The 18550-nt window shown below is 38.3% G+C and overlaps 2 protein-coding genes across 2 annotated transcripts; one reads left to right on the top strand and one right to left on the bottom strand.

The window, feature by feature from the left end:
* Window positions 1–268: 268 nt before the first annotated feature.
* dnajc22 (DnaJ (Hsp40) homolog, subfamily C, member 22) lies at window positions 269–2774 on the bottom strand. The gene is made up of 4 exons (XM_057319551.1): window positions 2334–2774; window positions 1484–2049; window positions 1011–1303; window positions 269–687 (listed from the first exon to the last, which is right to left on the bottom strand). Exons 2-4 carry the CDS (start codon window positions 2034–2036, stop codon window positions 505–507), a joined length of 1029 nt encoding a protein of 342 aa, XP_057175534.1. The 5' UTR covers window positions 2037–2049; window positions 2334–2774; the 3' UTR covers window positions 269–504.
* Window positions 2775–2894: 120 nt separating this feature from the next.
* lmbr1l (limb development membrane protein 1-like) lies at window positions 2895–17149 on the top strand. The gene is made up of 16 exons (XM_057319549.1): window positions 2895–3244; window positions 8315–8399; window positions 9894–9927; window positions 10476–10615; window positions 11264–11367; window positions 11511–11634; window positions 11744–11812; window positions 11953–12017; window positions 12160–12232; window positions 12724–12813; window positions 12902–12978; window positions 13063–13140; window positions 13396–13560; window positions 13658–13724; window positions 13987–14148; window positions 15392–17149. Exons 1-16 carry the CDS (start codon window positions 3182–3184, stop codon window positions 15475–15477), a joined length of 1482 nt encoding a protein of 493 aa, XP_057175532.1. The 5' UTR covers window positions 2895–3181; the 3' UTR covers window positions 15478–17149.
* The last annotated feature ends 1401 nt before the right edge of the window (window positions 17150–18550 follow it).

The following is an 18550-nucleotide window of genomic DNA, read 5'->3' as shown; positions in this document are numbered from 1 at the left end:
CTTCCAAAAGATTTATATAAATATTAAGGACGTCGTTATTCGGACAAGTTGAGTACACCAAAAATTCATTTGTAGTCTTGCAAGAATAAATATACTTTTAATGTAACCATATAATTTATATATAATACGATTGTATTCAGGTAATGTTTTTTGAGACTCAGGTTGGAGTAACTGAGAAGTAAAATACACGTTTGTCTGTAGTCAAATTAAACCAGTGAACCATAAATATTGCCTGCATATTTTTTATGCAGTCATTAAAAAATATGCAGTCATAAATATTTTTGTTAGTCATTAAAAAACTCTTTTTCTAATACTTATTAAAGCCACAAGAGGGCAGCAAATACTGTGAAACTGAAACCTGTGAGCAAGTAACTTGAACAACAGTGGGAAAAGATATCGTTTATTTCATTACTCCAGGTAGACCTGCAAAAACAATCACTACATATTTGGTGTAAAAAGTAAATCTGGGCCCATGAAAAGGTATGTGTCCTCTTCATCAGATAATCATTTTCTTCGTTGTGGCCTATTTCTGTGAAGAAGTAACTCATATGCCTCCTGGATCTGAATGAACATCTGTTGTGCCTCTTCTTGTCTCTTGGGGTTGTGGTCTGGATGCCACACTTTAGCCAATTCCCTATAACTGCGAGTGATCTCCTCCAGAGAAGACTCTTCAGGTAATGATAGTATCTGATTGTAAGAAAACTTTGTAACAATATGTACAAAACATTACATATGTTATAGCTGATTGAAAACTATGCCCTGGTTTCACAGACAAGGCTTAAGTCTAGTCCCAGACTAAAATGAATTTTGAGCAGTCTTAACTGAAAATAACTTGCCCTGACACAACTTAAAATATATCAGTGCCATTGTTTTGTCTCAAGATGCACATCAGTAATGTTTTTCTAAGGTATTTTAATAAAAGCGACTTAAATAGGCTAAATTCTTAAAAGGCATAGTCCTGGCTTAGGCTAAACCTTGTCTGTGAAACCGGGCCTAAAACATTTACTTACCTTTAGCGCCTCTTTTTCTTTTTTACCGTATTCATTAAGAAGTATTTCTAACATTTTTTTCCAGCTGTCCTCATAGAAACCTCCTCCAGTCAGTGTACACAGGAGACGATATGGCAGCAACAGAAAAAACTCCAGGACTCCTTTAAGCCAGGGAAAGAACCAGAAGAAATCCAGCAGGGCTGCTATGCAGTCTGATATGTAGTACAGCGTGGCTGTGGTGTTGTGGAAGACGCAGTATCCGAGCGGAGCAGAGAAAGCAAGTATGCCTAAACTAAGACGGTACAGACGAGGCCCTTCGGAAATAAACACACAAATCTGGTTATTTAAACAATCAAGAGCAGTTCAGACATTACTGTATATATTGAAATTGATTTGTGTGTCTGGGAAATAGGTGAGTAATTATCTTGCATATAATATAACTTAAAACACCATTCAATGCACAAATGAAAACGCATGGGCTGTGTGTGTCTCACCCAGCGGCTCTGGAGGATATCCTGCAGGCTGCAATGGTTTAAACGTGCTGTGTTGTGCAGCAGTGACACTGGCAGCTAGGCTGATGGGCAGTGGAGAGAGAGTGCTCCCGTAGAAGATGGAGGATGTGATGATACATGTAACAAGTGTCTTCTGGAGGTCAGAAGTCTGTTGGCCGACAGAGGACACTAGGTGCACACCTGCACATATGCTCAGGGGCAACACAAGGAAGTAGAAAAAACTAAGAGAACTAAGGCTTATTAAAGCAACCCAGCCAAAGTAAATGCCAACACAAACCTGACCGGTAAACCGAATCAGGCCTACTGACGTTGGAGCTGCGGGTGGACGTCTAACGCGACCTCCATCTGCCTTCTGATTGGCCTCGCTCACATAAGATGGGATACGAAAGAACTCCCTCAGCCAGCCAAAGCCGAAACCACCCAAGGTGAGAATCCACAAGAGGGCATGGCTGTCTCTTCCCAAATATATATGATGAAGGCCAAGTGGGCCACCCATGGCCCATAAGGCATATGTTATCATGACCTTCTTAGCCATGGGGTCATTCTAGCTGTACACAGGAGATTGAAAAATAAAATAAATGCACTTTAATATGGTGAAGAATTATATATGATATATGATTATAAACATGATATATGATTATAAACATTGATTATTGGTTATATGAAACTTTGCATAAATATGGAGATGCACTGTACAATTCATGTATGGTTCATTAAACAAAAGTGTAATTGTTTATTTACAGATCACGTTAATTTCCTAAATAATTTCTATTTTGATTGTCCTGTTACGAATTTTACTACCTTAACTCAAAACAACACACTCCTGTCTTACCTGCGCGTTCCTGAGAGACAGACCTTCATACACCAACACGTTGCAGAGACTTCTTACAACAAAATTAAAATATAAAAATGCGTGCAACGCAGCGCAACAGAATTGCTTTAAAGTCAGCTTTAATTTTAAATCATTTACGTTATCAAAATAAATTAACCTATGGACTTCCGCATTTGCGTCAATGTGGACTTTGGTAAGATGATGACACTACTGAGTTATAAAGGAGTAAACTGACCAAAGATACAAACTTTACTAAAGGGCAAAATGCAGTCGTCTACGTAACGTTAGTTGCATTGATTTGCATATTTAATAAAGAAAATATTTCAAACACTTTCGTATATTTATCTTTTTTTCTATTTTAATGTATTTCTATGCATCCTCTACAGACATAAACCCAGTTACGGTCACACAATATTATACTGTAAAACTTTATATATATATATTTTTACAAATGATCAAAGTTCGCAAGTCCCAAAGCCCCGCCTCTTGCTCCGCCCACAGTCCTGCCTTCCACTAGATGGAGTGTGAGAACGATTTTCTTCAATGATTACGATTCGGAGCATCTCTGAACACGCTGACTCGTACAGTTTCACTGTGGCTACAACTTGCTTGTTAGCAGGTGAATTGTAATGTGAAAAGCGTTCATCCACTTCATTCGGGAAATGAAGTAAAACATTTAAATGGGACCCAAGACTGGAGTAGCTGCGATGCATTTTGAGGTGGAAGTAACGTTACGTTAAGCCATCGTCTGTTTATAACTTGCGAACATTTTACACGTGTTACCAACTCAGAAACTGCAATGTTTCAGAATTTTTAACTGAGTATAATCCGAGACATGGTGCCAAAGCATGGAAACAGACGACGTGTCGGTTAGAGAACAACTTTTCCACGACCGAGTCCGAGAAACCATTGTGAGTTTTCCTCTTGTTGTTTTCTCTTTTTTGTTTAATCCAGTTACTTTGTTTACGTATTATTATGTAACATTTGCAGCGTAAATTCCTCGTCAGAAGTCGATCTTGCGTGTGTCATGATGGCATGTCTATCAATAATGATTGATTTGTGGGATGTTATTAGGTCACGCCTGGCGAATGTGAACCACAAATTTATGTTCTACCACAACACTTCTTATTTATAGTTACATTAACACTTGGTTTAAACAACGTGTGTAAGCATAGTTTTGCTCAATATTTACAAAGCAGTTTAAACACGAGGGGGGTTGTGCAGCTGCATGTACTCCCCAACCCCCCCCACCCCTAATTTGAATAAAACATCATTACACGATGCACACAACTTGTCATTACATTACATTACCCTCTTGTAATGGAAGATGTGTTCAGTTTTTAGGGTTTGTTCTTATTGTTGCATGCATTTATGAAATGCATTTTCTAAATGTTTGAAAAATAACCTAAATCATTTCTATCACTGTCAAAACTGAACTTCAGACCTGAAGAACCTTACAGCTCGGAGATGACCTTTGGTCCTTCACGAAACTTTGTCTTGCTCAGCAGTGTTGTGTTAATAATATTACTTGCATATTACATTAGATAATGTTAGATTATTTGAATCTGTAACCCAGAAACAAACAATTTAAGGTTAAATTATTATATAGGGATTAAATAGTGTATTTAAGTGTTTTTAATAAAAAACTTTCAGAATTATAGTCATATTTTTGGGGGGGCAGCCATGCATGCAAATGTTTCATTTTTCTGTGCAAACATAGTTTGTTAGACAACCTGTTTTAAGTTTTTATGCTTGTGCTTTTGTGTTTTGTTTCTGTCACTAAAAACTATAGCCTGATTCTGCAAAGAAAAAGTGAAATTCCTTCTTATTAAAATGCGCAGATGGTTCTCAACCAGATAATGTAAATCAGGTCTATTGTGATGCCCAATGGTGAGGGCATTATCATTTAAATAAATCTGTGCCATTAAGGTGTTTTAGGGTCTACCATTGTCGAATTTTAATACATTCGATATATTAAACTTTCTGTAGATGGACGGGTCCTTCGCAAACTTAGAACTGAATGCCCACTCGTAACTGTGGCACAAAAAGACAAAATATATTAACTCGTCAACATTTTGCACTTGTTTGCTTTTTAGTTGTGACAACCTGTTTGTCAACACAGTGTAGATGACTTGGCTCAAGTCCCACTGTTGAAGTGCAAAGAATGCAGTACGGAAGGCACATTATTAAAATGCATATCTGAACATGTCGCTGAGTCGTGCACAATAGAGGGCTTTATGCTTTCCTCTCCACATATATGATATTCTTGAGGGTGTCTTCTGTTAGAATAGATACTTTTGATGTTTGTCCAAGTTCCTCAAGGCAAATTAAGAGCAAATAGATGTAGTCAACACTAGGGTTGGGAATCGTTTCAATTTTATCGATTCCGATTCTAATTCTGATTCTGCTTATCGATTTCGATTCTTATCGATTCCCAGTTTCGATTCCACAGTTGAAGTAAAACATTTAGATATCAACCTGTATGGTCATTTAGCCTGCTTATTGACTTGTTTGCAAAATATATATATATTTATGAGCACCGTTTTGTGTATATTTAAACATAGAAACACACCTTTTCTGATTTATTACAATTTGTATTATCATAGTTGAACTACATCATGGTTAAACTGCAGTTACTATAATGCAACTATGGTTAATTTGTGATTCCTGTGCTTTAATGCAAATTCTATAGCTAAACTATGCTTACTATAGTAAAAAATATCAATAATTTTCATAAGGGCTTTTATTGAGATTTCAGCAGATCATGCAACGCATGTACTTTTCTGAAAATATGCACACAGGAATTGATAAGAGAAATTCAAATTTTAATCTCAAGTATCCGATTCCTATTCCTTTCGATTCCGATCCGATTCCTAGCCTTTCAATTCCGATTCCAAATTGGAATTGATTTTCGATTCCCAACCCAACACTTAGGAAGCATTGTCTAAAGTTTCTGTGGTGTGAAATGGTTGGTTTTATTTCTCACCAGGACAAAGCAACATTTAAAACAGTTCAGGTCTTTTTGAACTATTTTGACTTTTATTGACCTTGACAGCCCGGCCACTTCAAGTGTGTCATGTCTTGTTCCTTGAGGAATATCTCAATTATTCTTTACAAAAAGTCATTTTGTATTAAAGCATCTGTCAAATGCATAAATGGTTTGTAAATATTATGACCTACAACAGACAGGAGATTATTGGAATGGGTAAATCCCTGTTAGAAAGGGTTTATCTACTGCTGTTAAGTGGTCTTGTCCATTTTGAGTGAACTGCAAACGTGTCTGAACACCTTTGAAAGGTTCAGAGATCTGTCACACGGATCTATTGTTTTGCAGCCATTTGCTGACAAGATCATTGCTTCCTGTCTTCTTCCTCTCACTATTATTCTTCCTTTCTGCTGTAGGATGTGCTCCTTTTTTACAGTTTAACTAAAATTGCCATAATTGGTCTGCAAAGTTTGTAATCATACCTCTGAGAAGTGATGTGTTATGTTTTCCTGGAATCAGGTGAAGGGTTAGTTGTGGTATTAGAGGGTATATGCAAATGCTCATACATCATCCCTGATCTCAGTAAACCCATGTTATGAATTAGGGATGCCACAATACTCAATATAATATTGAACCGTTCGGTACGACCTCCACGGTTCAATACGTGTAAGTGAATTGCGGTTTTGTGTTTAAATTATTTCTGTGCGCTTAATATCACTCTGAACTGCCTCTGTCCGTGTTTGTCTGTATGCTGAGATGGATAAACGCATCCCCACAAGTAATATCTAATAGCGAGTGGTGGTCAGGCGGTGAAGCGAGACTGCCTGCAACACGAGAAGCAATGTGCTGTTGTCGAGTATAATGCTGATGAACAGACGCGGGCTGGCTTTATTGTATGCCCGTTGTATTAAAGTGATAATGTCCAATTTTGGCACATCAAGAATGTATTTTTACACTGAAAGCAGTAGGGATGTAACGATTCACTCAGCTCACGATGCGATGCGAGTCACGATTCTGATCTCACGATGCGATTTATTCACGATTTACTCGCGATTTATTTTTACAAAATGAGTTGAAACAAATTAGAAATGAACAACTTCCCTTGCATTATTTCTTAAATGCTTCACATTTCTTTGTATAATAAAATAATGTTTTATTTCAAATAACAAAACTAAACTGCAATTTTATACCAAATTAATAATAGAAAAAGTCTCTTTAATATAAACAAACTAATACTGTCTTAGCTTTTCTTGGATTTTTTTGCATTTAAGAAATATCAGCATGTCCACGTTTAGATTTGCAGTGAAAATAGCGGCCCCTGCTGTTCAAAAAATGTATTGCGATTCAGTTCACACCTCAACCGATTTGAATCGTCACTCATTATCGTCTCATTGAATCGTTACATCCCTAGCACATGCAGAAAGAGCGTCTACAGCATCATGCCAAAGTCCGCAAGAATATGAATAGAGGAAATGAGGTCTAAGGTTTCATCGTCAGTTGTGCACCTCAACCATTGAGTGTTTCGGCCCTTTATCACAAGACACCCTCAGCCAAGGGAGGCCCACCACTGGTTGATCAGACCTGGGTGTGTGTCGCATTGTTATAAGGTTATCTGGCAGCACATGCTGTGTCCGTCCGCCTAAACTACAGCCATTGGCTTCTTCTTTCTGCACCACTGGCCAGTTCTTGATTATTCTCCACTGGACCTGTCCTCTGAGAGTGACCTATTTGTCAGCTATGGTGACCTTAACCCGTCCAGTGAGTAGTGAACTCGCGCACTGCAACACATAAGTTTTGTAAACACAAACGTTTATTCTGGATGCTATTAATTGCAATTAATCATTTGACAGCCCTATTACAAATACAAAATAAATATGCATGATACACAGACATATAGGCTATTATGTAAAATGCGTAAATGTATGTAAACAAACTTTTATTCTGAATAATCACGACTAATCGTTTAACACTTAAGACAATCGTTTAACAGCCCTACTTATTTCCTTACAGTTAATTCTTTTTTTAAACAACCATTGGTCAGAATTTTGAGATTTTGTATTTATGCTCCATATACTGTATTGTTGACTCCTTGTAAATAATCGAAATAAATAAATGCAGATGCCTGTATTATAGCCCCGTTCTGTGACAACAACAGCATTTAATGTTCTAATATTGATGTTGTTGTGAATTGCTGGTGTGATGGCTCATCCAATCCCACTTGCTCTTCATTTGCATTTGAGGCATAATAGTCAACCTCCATCTGTCCCCGCTACAGTCCTCACGATCGTCTTGTGAATGTTCTTTCGTGTGGAATACAGATAGCCTACCTTAAATTGAAAAGGAACAGCTGGTGTTGGAAAAGAACACTACTTATTGATTCACTTTCTAGTGACTTGGTTCTTTTTTGTTGGTCACACAATGCAATTTATGCAATGCCTTTCCCCTGATTAGGAGTTGTTATGTCACAGAGCTGTAAAGTCAATCTGGACTGAGCACAGCAGCTTGTATCAGTGATAAAAGGGCTGTGTTGGAGTGTGCCGCGTGACCTCTGATCTCGGTTCTGTCCATGTAACTTGTTCTCGATAAGATCTATTAGCGGCGTATCTAAATTAGACGCATTGCACAGCACATCTTGTAGTTGTACTTGTCTGGTCATGACCGATCATATTAACAGTATGACTCATACTGCAGATGTCTGTGAGAATAACTCTCTTATGTTGAACACAAAAGGAGGGATTTTGAACAATTGTACTAGTCACTCATATCATTCATGCTATTACAATAGTCACTTTCTTTTTTTAATGTTCAGAAGATTGTTCCGGAAATGTAACATTACATTTGGTATGTAGAGGTAAACAGCTGACCTGGATCTTCAGTTAAAATATTTTCATCTTTTCAACGTTTTTTATTCAGGTGTTTTAATAGCAAATGACGTAAACCGTGTCTTGTTTAATATATTTTTGCACTGACACTCACATTTTATTTTCTTCTTTAGATTTGTGTGCTGCTGTTCAGTTGCCTTTACATCTTGTCACACCTCATTCTCACCCACTTTAAGAAGAATGCAGAATTCGTCACTGGTAAGTTTGACTCCGCCCTTAACCCCCACCCCACCGTCCCGCCCCCAGACCCTCAACAATTGTTTGCCTGCATACATACAATTAAATCCGTCAAAGCACACCTGTGATTACCGCAGCTGTTCTTTGAGCTAAACTCTTAATATTCATGGGTCAGCACAACCTGACATGATCATGGCCATGCTCTTTTCATAAAACGACCTGTTTGGTTACATCATGTTCCTTCAACAGGCGCACAGTAAATACACTTGTTATTTGGCCAAATGTTGTGAGGTGCTTTTTGTGAAGCTTTAGCTGTGAAATGTAAGATGAAATGAAGAGTCTGAGCCTGTGATCGCTGCTCAGACGTTATGTAACTTTCAGGGAGGTCAGTGGTATGGATGAGGAATGTTCCTGTGAGATAAACATAGCCCCCCTGACTAAGCACGGCCTGGGGTTTCATAAGAGAAACACTACCTCGTGTTTTGGTTTACTCTGTGGAAAAGTTTTATTGTTTCTTCTACTTTCCTAGTGCACTTGTTGTTTCTTTATTGATTGCGTTAAAAGATGTTTAGAAGATGCTAACCACCCAAATTTTTAGCATTACAATACATTGTATTTTAGGATTGCAAATGAATTCACCAATTGTGAGTAGAGTAGCATTTTTTGTAGTTTATCATTTATGTCTTTTTGTGTTTGAGTATGTGTACTAACAACTTGTGCACGGATTGTTGCCACTTCACAATATGTGAACCAGTATTTTTCAGCTTGTATATTGGCTTTTTGAAGGATATGTGCAGAAACCTGTTCTGCATTAGACTGTTTATTACATTCCACAAAAATGTCACACGGCTCTACCCCGCAGCTGTCGTCAAGGGCAAGTTTCAATATGCGTCAAATGTGAATAGACTGGGGTTTACTGTATTTTTTGTTCTCTCTACCTCACGTACTTCTAATATTCCTGTTATTAAAGCCCATTGCACATTGAGTCCGAAATTTGCGTCCGAAATTTCCGCACGTTAAAAAATAAATACGACCTCACGTTGTGTCAATCACATTTACACACTGCCTCCGATATTTTCGTCCGTCATAAAAAAATTCGGACCGGGTTCGATTTTCTGCGTTTTTCGCATCCGTCAAGCATTTTGAGTGGCCTTTTTTAACAATTCAGAGACACCGTACAAACAAGAGCCAAATACGAAAAAACGCATACGAAAATTTCAGACTGTATGTGCAAAGACCTTTAGACTGATTGTTCTTCACACAGATTGTTTTACTTGATGGGCATATTAAAGTCAAAGAGATGTCATGATTGAGTTTTCATTAGTGTTTATTTGCATCTTATGTACCCAAACGGATTTGCAAAAAATACAGATTTTCCAAGTTTTTAATATCTTTCAAGATCTGCCAGTGGTTGGACAAACTGCTAGTTCTGATCCAATGTTGTTATGTATGGCCACTCAAATGTACGTATTTACAATTTGAATCCATCTGTTTTCTTCTCTTGTTTTGCCACAGATGACATTGAGGATGCCATTGTCAATAAGATTGCGTAAGTAATGAGAATGTAATTACTAATGTGTCAGGGGATTTCCTTAAGATTTGGACACGTGTTATTCTTCAAGGGATAGTTCACCCAAAAATGAAAGTTCTGTCATTTACTCACCCTCTTGTCATTTCACACCTGTGTGACTTTCTTTCTTCTGCACAAAAGAAGATATTGTGAAGATTGTTGGTAACTGAACAACAGCGGTACCCATTCACTTGTGTTTTGTGTCCATTACAATAGAAGTGAATGGGCACCTCCGTGGTTCGGTTAGCAACATTCTTTAAAATATATTTTTTGTGTTTTGCAGAAGAAAGTCGTACAGGTTTGAAATGACAAGAGGGTGAGTAAATGACGACTGAATTTTCATTTTTGGGTGAACTATCCCTCACTAAAAATGTTACTGTTTACCATCTTGAATAACGGGACAGTTGCCCTTTGGTCCTCCAGCGTGGCGTTAACAGCCCTCCTCCCTTCACATCTGGCACAATGTCATAGAGCAGCTATAACACGCGTGCTGCGCTTGCTCTCATTGTCTGTCTCTCATTCTGCAGGCTGTGGTTGTGTACGTTCACTCTCTCGGTCGCCGTGTGCGCGGTGCTGCTGTTGCCCATCTCCATCCTATCCAATGAAGTTCTGCTCACATTCCCACACAGTTACTACATGCAGTGGCTCAATGGCTCGCTCATTCGCGGTAAACAAACACACACCCAAATGAATAACCGATCTGTTTGCTTTGATTGTACGTCAGGAGTGTGCAACTATAATGCATCGCTAATACAGCCCGAGCTAAATTGAACTCTCTTCACCTTGACGTTAATGGTTTGTTCATTCCCACAAGGACTTAATGAGGGAACAAAAAGGTCTAACAGCTCTGTGTTGTCTTAGTTGTTATCACACGCTATCAGCTGAAAACTTGGCTGTAAATTCAAGGACACATAGTTTAGTTAAAAGTCCGGATTTGAGTTTTATTTATTTAATTTAGTGGTGTAGGGTGAAATTCTGTTTGGAGTTTTATGGTGATATGTAATGCCAGACGTCATAAGCTGTGAGAGTGTATGTGATGATAATAGAATTAGCCTACAAAGTTCAGGCCAAGTTACAAAAAAAGCAAAATAGGCTTTGAAGCAAACGTATTAAGGTTGGGATGGCAGGAGGTTGCCCTCTAGTGGTTTTTAAGTGTCATTTACGTTTTATATTTTAAACATTTAACCTTGTTCAACACACAATATGATGCATAAACTGTATTACAATATACACTGTGTGTAATTTTTATTACTTATACTTATATATATATATCATTATAACATTCATATCATTTTGAAACTTTTCTTTCTCTCAGGCCTGTGGAATCTAGTCTTTTTGTTCTCAAACCTCTCGCTGGTCTTCCTCATGCCTTTTGCCTACTTTTTTACTGAAGCAGAAGGGTTCGCCGGGTCTAAAAAGGTAAAAATTGGATGCATCTCTAGTGCATTTACATTTAAGCATTTGGCAGATGCTTTACAAGGTCAGAATGTGTGTTCCATGGGCATCGTGATATAAGTAAAATTCTGTGTGTGATTATCATGATTGTGTGTTTTCTTTTGAAGGGCGTAATGGCGCGGGTATACGAGACTGCAGTGATGTTGTTGCTGCTCAGTCTGCTGGTACTGGGCATCGTGTGGGTGGCATGTGCCCTTCTTCATCACAACACTGCTCGTGAGAGTCTTTACGGTACTGTATCTTTTTTAAATGCTAGACTTTCATCTTTTGTTATTTGAAGATAAGTAGACAATGTTTAAAGGCAGCTAACAACCTTTTCTGTTTTCCTGTTCTTTTAAAGACCTGTGGGAATATTACCTTCCTTATCTCTACTCTGGAATTTCACTGTTTGGTGTTTTGCTGCTGTTGTGTAAGTATATAAGTGCCAATTTCATTCATATGATTTTTTTAAAAATTGCTTTTAATTTTAGTGCTTGGTGTGGTATATGTTTTAGTTAAAGGGTTGATTTATGCCTGTGTTTAATGTTTCCTGTTTTTGTCTTGTAACAGTGTGTACACCCTTTGGGCTGTCACGTATGTTTAGTGTCACTGGGAGCTTATTGGTGAAACCTAGGGTAGGTGGAGAAGTTGAAAACTGTCTTTTGATTATGGTACATTTGTAATGAGCGATCCAAATAATTTCTTTGATTACAACAGTTTACACAAAATTCTCTGTTTGCACCAAGTTTGGAATGTTTTTTCTTTCTCGTCTTTTAGTTACTGGAGAATGTAGAGGAGACTATGAACTGTGCGGTGTTTGAAGAAGCCTCCCTTTCCAGAAAGCTGAACAGTGAGTGTCAGGATGTGAAAGACATATTGCCTCTGAAGACTGTTGTTGGAGGGATAATTCACTCAAAAATAAAAATTCGGTCATCCTTTACTCACCCTCATGTCATTCCAAACCGGTATGCCGGCGACTTCTGCAGAACACAAAAGCTTTTTGGAGAACGTTGATAACCACACAACACTGACCCACATTGACTTCATTGTACGGACACAAAACCACTAAGACATTTCTCAAAATATCTTCTTTTGTGTTCCACAATAAAAAAAGAGTCATATTCAGGTTTTGAAGGACATGAGGGTGAACAGATGATGATAGAATTTTGGACCTTATGAACCCCTCTCTCTCTCTCTCTCTCGCTCTCTCTCTCGCTCTCGCTCTCGCTCTCTCTCTCTCTCTCTCGCTCTCTCTCTCTCTCTTACTCTTTTTAGATCTGTGGATTTATTGTCACATTGAGTAGGCTTACAGTACCACACTCTTTTTGTCAAATGTTTCAGGTAACACGTCCTGTTGGGTTAATGTTGGCGTCAATTCAGAGACAATGAACAAGCAGTTTTTTAATGTACAGGCCAGACGCATTGCTTTAGGTAAGACATGCTTTGCTAAAACTGCTGATCATATTCATGTTCACTGTGATGTATGCATTGGTCTTTATCATGTCATCTTATATTCTAGAATTACGAGAGAGAGCGTCTCCATGGCAACGTAACCTTGGATACCCACTGGCTATGCTGCTGCTCTTAGCATTAACAGTAAGAACAAATCTTTTGATATAACAAGGATCATGCATAGTTTGTAGTGGTGTCGTTGTGCTAAAATCAAATATACTGTCTCAGGCTGTCTGTGTGCTGATGGTGTGTTTCCATGTGCTTGAGCTAATCTTTGATGAGTCTGCTATGCCAAGAGGAATGGAGGTGAGTGACATGTAGAACATAACAAATTGCTAAACTTGTGCCTACGTATAAATGTCCTAATTATTTTGGATATGTATGTCTGTATACATTCAATGTATAGGTGACCCATAGTTCAAATGTGTTTTTTTGGTGACTTTACTCTATTAATATTTTATAATGCATTATTATAAAAATGTAGTAGGTATCTATACCCCTGAAGGATAGATCATATTAGCAGATTCATAAAAGTCCCCCGGGCGTTTGTCTCTGCTGTAGGACCCTCGTCTGGGGCTTGCATCTTTCTCCATGTTTGGTTCTCTGGGCGCTGCGGTGCAGGTGGTTCTTATACTGTATCTCATGGTCTCCTCTGTCGTCGGATTCTACAGTTCTCCACTCTTCACTGGCTTGTTGCCACAGGTGCAGGACACGACCCTCACGCAGGTACAGAGATCTCACATGAGATCACATATATCTGTGAAATAGTGCTTTGCCTCTTATTCAGTCGAATTGAAATGTGTGTTTATGTGTGTCTCCACAGATTATAGGAAACTGTGTGTCTCTTCTAATACTCAGTTCAGCTTTGCCTGTTTTCTCTCGCACGCTGGGTATGTATATTTAATAATAAGTATTACTATTACACAGATATTTCATTCTGGTCATTCACTGCATTGAGATGCAAATTATTAAAAAACAAAGTTGCATGATTTTGAGTTGCATTTGTCAGATGTTTATGTGTTGTTAAATGTTTTGTTGGCTGGCTAATATAGCATTGTGTATTCCATCCACAAGAGGGCACCTGGTAGCAGTATTCCAATGCAAAAGTTAATTCATGTTTTAATATCCCCCTTTCCAATTTATTGTGTTTAGGTATCACAAGGTTTGATCTACTAGGAGACTTTGGGCGGTATAACTGGCTTGGAAATTTCCACATTGTATTCCTTTACAACATGCTATTTGCTGGACTGACCTCTGCCTGCCTCATAAAGACAGTCACATGGGCATTGCAAAGAGAGCTCATCCGTGCCTTCGGTTAGTCTCGTGTCTGTGTTTGTGTGGTTTGTGCACCTGAAAATGAAAATCATTTACTCACTCTCAGATCATTCCAAACATGTAGGACTTTTTTTGCAAAACAAAACATCACAAAAAGATATTTTGAAGAATGTTGGTAAATGAACAATACTGACTTCCATGGTACGGACACAAAACCACCAAGACATTTCCAAGACATATTTTTGTTTTGTGTTCCACAGAAGTCATCAGATACAGGTTTTGGCAAATAAATTATGAGATCTTTTTTAGTTTTGGGTAAACTTTAAAGGAGCAATGTGGAAGGTTTAGCGACATCTAGTGGTGAGGTTTGCGAATTGCAACCAACGGCTCACTTCACCTCTCCCTTTCGAAGCACTACTCTCACAAGACAAAGATGTTGTTGAGTTTCGCATCTTTGCCGAAGGAGATAACATATTTACGAAATGTGCTCTGTATAGCAGTTTGTCCATTTAGGGCTACTGTAGAAACAACAACATGGTGAATTCCATGCAAGGGGACCCGCGGTGTATGTACTATGTAGATAGAAATAGCTCATTCTAACATAATAAAAACATAACGCTTCATTATGTAAGGTCTTTATACACCTCCGAAGACATAGTTATGAATATTGTATTGCTTTTTTTTACTAAGATACAGGTTGAAATTACTTTTTATGATAACTGATGTTACACCCCAAATGCAATAGAGTTTAACTTGTATTGAACCCTGAACATTTCTGTAAGCACTCATTGTGACATTATCTTGAGAGGAAACCTGTGAGAAGAAAAGATTCATGCATGTATGCACATTGTATCTCAAAAGGACAAGGGGTGTGTCATACTGCCATTTGCCAGTGTTTGTAGTAAGCCCTGGCTGAGGTGTTTCCAAAGCAGGCCATGTTTCTCTATGGGTAGGTCTCTTTCCTCAGATAGAAAAAGCACAATTCTCTCAGGAAAGTGAGAGTGCACAGGAGGGGAGACGGGTTCCTTGGGGACCTGGGGGCTCTGCCGTCAAACCCCTTCTGGATCACACACACACCCACTGCCCTCCACCCAACACAAACAGCACTGTTGAGCCTTAACAGCCCCCACACACACACACTCGTATAACCCATCTTCAAACCCAGTTAGGTTTAATTCTTTGATTGATTTCCTTGCATTCAGCCCAAACATTGTCTGCCAAAAGTACCTTTTCTTTCAGATTACGTCTCTAAGGTTGTTTACTCTTCTTTTCTCTTCCTCAGGTCTGCACAGGCTGCCTTTGACCGTGTCTCGATCCACCACCCCCCTCAAACTTCTCCTGGCAAGTGGGCTTTCAAAGATTCACTAAAATGAGATCACCTTTTTCTTGTGGAGAAGGACTCCAGGACTATTCACCTAAAATATGTTGCGGTCAGTCCATCACAGGGGTACGGTCATCAAAGCTGTTTACGGTTCGATCTCTAAGGTTGACCGAATTACATGCCGCCCGAAGAGACCACCTGTCACTTAGCATATTCTCTTCTCTAAGGAGAGAATTTTGTTGCCTCTACAAATGTCAGAACTCTTGAAGCCTTTGTCAAAATGAACAATGGTTTATGAGGACTTTGACAGATGTCCAGACAGGAGAGCTATTTCAGACGATGACATCACCGTCCCGATGACCACGTTTCCTTTTCCTGCTGGTGGAACGAGAGTGTTGAGTTCTGTCCTGACGGACCCCCACGCATTCCCTTTGTATATGACTATTTTTAGCGTCATTCAACGAATCCATTCCCTATTGTGATGCGGCTCATTACTGGACATTACTGGGCTGTAGAGAGACATTGATCCAGTCGAGATTTATCAGCATCTGACTTGAAGCAAAGGAACTTTGGGGGATGATGAGATGATGTATTGAGTTTAGGGAACAAATGGGAATCATGCTTGAAAAGAAATTCATATTCTGATGATAAAGGTTTTATGTAAAAAAATGATGACGCCTAAAGCCAAAGGCCAAGTTAACTGTGAATGGTTTTTCCTTGTATGTATTCATTTGTGAATCTTCAAAGTGCAATACTATTTTATGAAAAGTTGACACAATTATGCAAATCAGACTGGACTGCTTTCCAGAAATTCGTGTAGATGACCAAATAAGGCATGTTTGTGTTGGCGGCGTCTGATCTAATTACGAACGCTTCGATCGTGCAATAAGGTCAAGGTTTGGTTTGGGTCGTATTTTTTTAGTTGAGGGACAACCACCACCGCACGTGACACGTTCCTGTTTCATAGACAAGGAGCTGCGACTATGAGAATAGGTTTGCCTGATTTAATAATCACTCATTGTTTTATATGGTGCAGTGTTATTTATGGTGTACACATCTGATTACAATTTTGTATGATTTTGTTATTTATTTACATTTTTTTATTCTCTCTGCATCATTTTAAGTGTTCTTCATGTGGTGGCCAGTAGGGGGCAGTGTGTCATAAAAGCATTCATTCTTGTTAGCTTTCCATATCTCAAGTCTTGTTGGATCTTTATCAATCAGTTTAAGTCTAAGCATATTAACTTTCATTAAATTTCCGTAAATTAGAGTTTGCCATTGTCATTGAGTGGCCTTTTATTGTCATTTAGCTCTATAAAGATGAATCAGTGCATAAATAATTGCCTAAATGTTTTTCCTCTCTTACAAGATATATTTTTACTGAATCCTTTGGCGTGGATGATAGTGGAAAAAGAGAAATGTGTTTCGAGCTCTAAAGTACTGGATTCAACAATGACATAATGATAGAATGTCTGTCCCGTATTGGTGGATGATTTGAGGAGTATGTTTTTCACTTCATTATTAATGGAAAAGACTCTGAAAATGCAGTGAGCATTAGGGTTTTGAGAAAAATGAAGTACTTGCTGCTATTTTAATAGTTTGGGTTACTTTGTACAACTAGCTATTTAGTTTGGGCAGATCCAACTCGACCCTTTAAAGAAAAAGTGTGAAACTGAAAATCGTGACATTTTAGAAAAGAACAATAAATGTTTCCACCTGTTTTTCTAACCAATGCGTCTTTTCTGATTCTGTTGTTCTTAGTCTGGGACAGTCATAAAGAAACTTGTTTTGGTCTGTATCTGCCTTTGACCATTATGTAGAGGTCAGCATATATTTCTTTCCATTTAAGCACCTGACCAGCGCTTTGATGGCGCCAATGTGGTTATAGTTAGCTCTGGTGTTGTGTGCTTGTCTGTACATACATCTTCCCCAGCTGTCCTTCTGGCCGTAGCTGGCCAGCTTTAATCAGGCTCTTTATTTTGCCCCGGGTCTGTCAGCAGGCCTGAAGAGACGGAGCTGTTGACCCATCTTGTGCTTTCCCCCCACGAATGCCTGTGGTAGATAAAAGCCCTACATCATCAGAAGAGTGCAAGTCACAGCTCTATATCGTCCATCCGTTTTCCGTGTTGAGTGTTCATTTCCGTTTTTTCCTCTTGAAGCAGAAAAAGAAATCCCGACCTCTGATTATGATTTGTCTGTCTGAGTTTTGTTTTTCTCTGAGTTTCCTCTGCTAAAAATTACTGTACCAAAGAGCTTTGTACTGACTAATTCAAAAGAATATTACAGCTTTGTGTTATAGTTAATGACACTAACACACACACGACACCAAGTCCAAAGACTGCATTAAAATGCTTACATTTTAATTTCAACCTGGAAATGTTTAAAATAAAATGGGGTTAACGTTTTTAAAATAAAAAAAAGTAAATATTTAGAAACATGAAAGAATTTAATAAGAAATACCTAAGATTTTCTTAAATGTTTAATCTTCTATTTATTTTAGGTTTTCCTTTAAAATGGGACATGTCCTTAAAATGCCACTTTGTGTCAAACATTTTGTGTTATATTGGGTGGACATGTCATTCCTGAGTACCACTGAGAATTCAACTGTTGCAAATTATTTTAGCATATCAGACAAGAGGAAGACAGCCAGTCTTTCACAGGTTGTGATAGGCTATCTTTATTGTCAAAACACAAGAATGAAGGGAAAAAAGACAGATTAGCCTTCCCCACAGTTGTTTGAAGTGTGTGCGCCAAAGTGCATTAAAAGATATTATTTCTTCTGGAAAACAGAAAACTTGCTACCGGAAAAGACTTGCTAATCAACTGATAATGGCCTGCACCGGCATCCACACCTACCTCACACACTCATGACACGCTCTCTTCACACACTCGGCAGCTTTTCTCACATGAACCCATAGAGATGGTTTTGTATTAATATAATAGAGTATTAAAAAAACTAAATCGTTTACTGCAAAAAATTCTTTGTTGGTTTTTGTTGGTTCAGCTTAAAATTTTAAGTTAATAAAACTTAAAAGTATTAGTTAATTAATTTTTTCATTGAGTTGACTAACATCGTGTCTACACCGACGCGACAAAAGACAATAGAACGCATTAGAAGCC

This window comes from Triplophysa rosa, linkage group LG21 (assembly GCF_024868665.1).
Source record: "Triplophysa rosa linkage group LG21, Trosa_1v2, whole genome shotgun sequence".
In the NCBI taxonomy this organism is placed as follows: domain Eukaryota; kingdom Metazoa; phylum Chordata; class Actinopteri; order Cypriniformes; family Nemacheilidae; genus Triplophysa; species Triplophysa rosa.
The sequence above is the reverse complement of the archived record's forward strand: the minus strand, read 5'-3'. Positions and strand labels throughout refer to the sequence as shown.

Excerpts from the sequence above, each read along its gene's own strand:
- dnajc22 (XM_057319551.1), bottom strand. The coding sequence starts at position 2,036 with ATGGCTAAGAAGGTCATGATAACATATGCCTTATGGGCCATGGGTGGC. Across the intron at positions 1,304-1,483 it reads ATATCCTCCAGAGCCGCTGG|GGCCTCGTCTGTACCGTCTT; the intron begins GTGAGACACACA and ends TTATTTCCGAAG. Across the intron at positions 688-1,010 it reads AAGAAAAAGAGGCGCTAAAG|ATACTATCATTACCTGAAGA; the intron begins GTAAGTAAATGT and ends TCTTACAATCAG.
- lmbr1l (XM_057319549.1), top strand. The coding sequence starts at position 3,182 with ATGGAAACAGACGACGTGTCGGTTAGAGAACAACTTTTCCACGACCGA. Across the intron at positions 8,400-9,893 it reads GAATGCAGAATTCGTCACTG|ATGACATTGAGGATGCCATT; the intron begins GTAAGTTTGACT and ends GTTTTGCCACAG. Across the intron at positions 13,141-13,395 it reads CTATGCCAAGAGGAATGGAG|GACCCTCGTCTGGGGCTTGC; the intron begins GTGAGTGACATG and ends TCTCTGCTGTAG.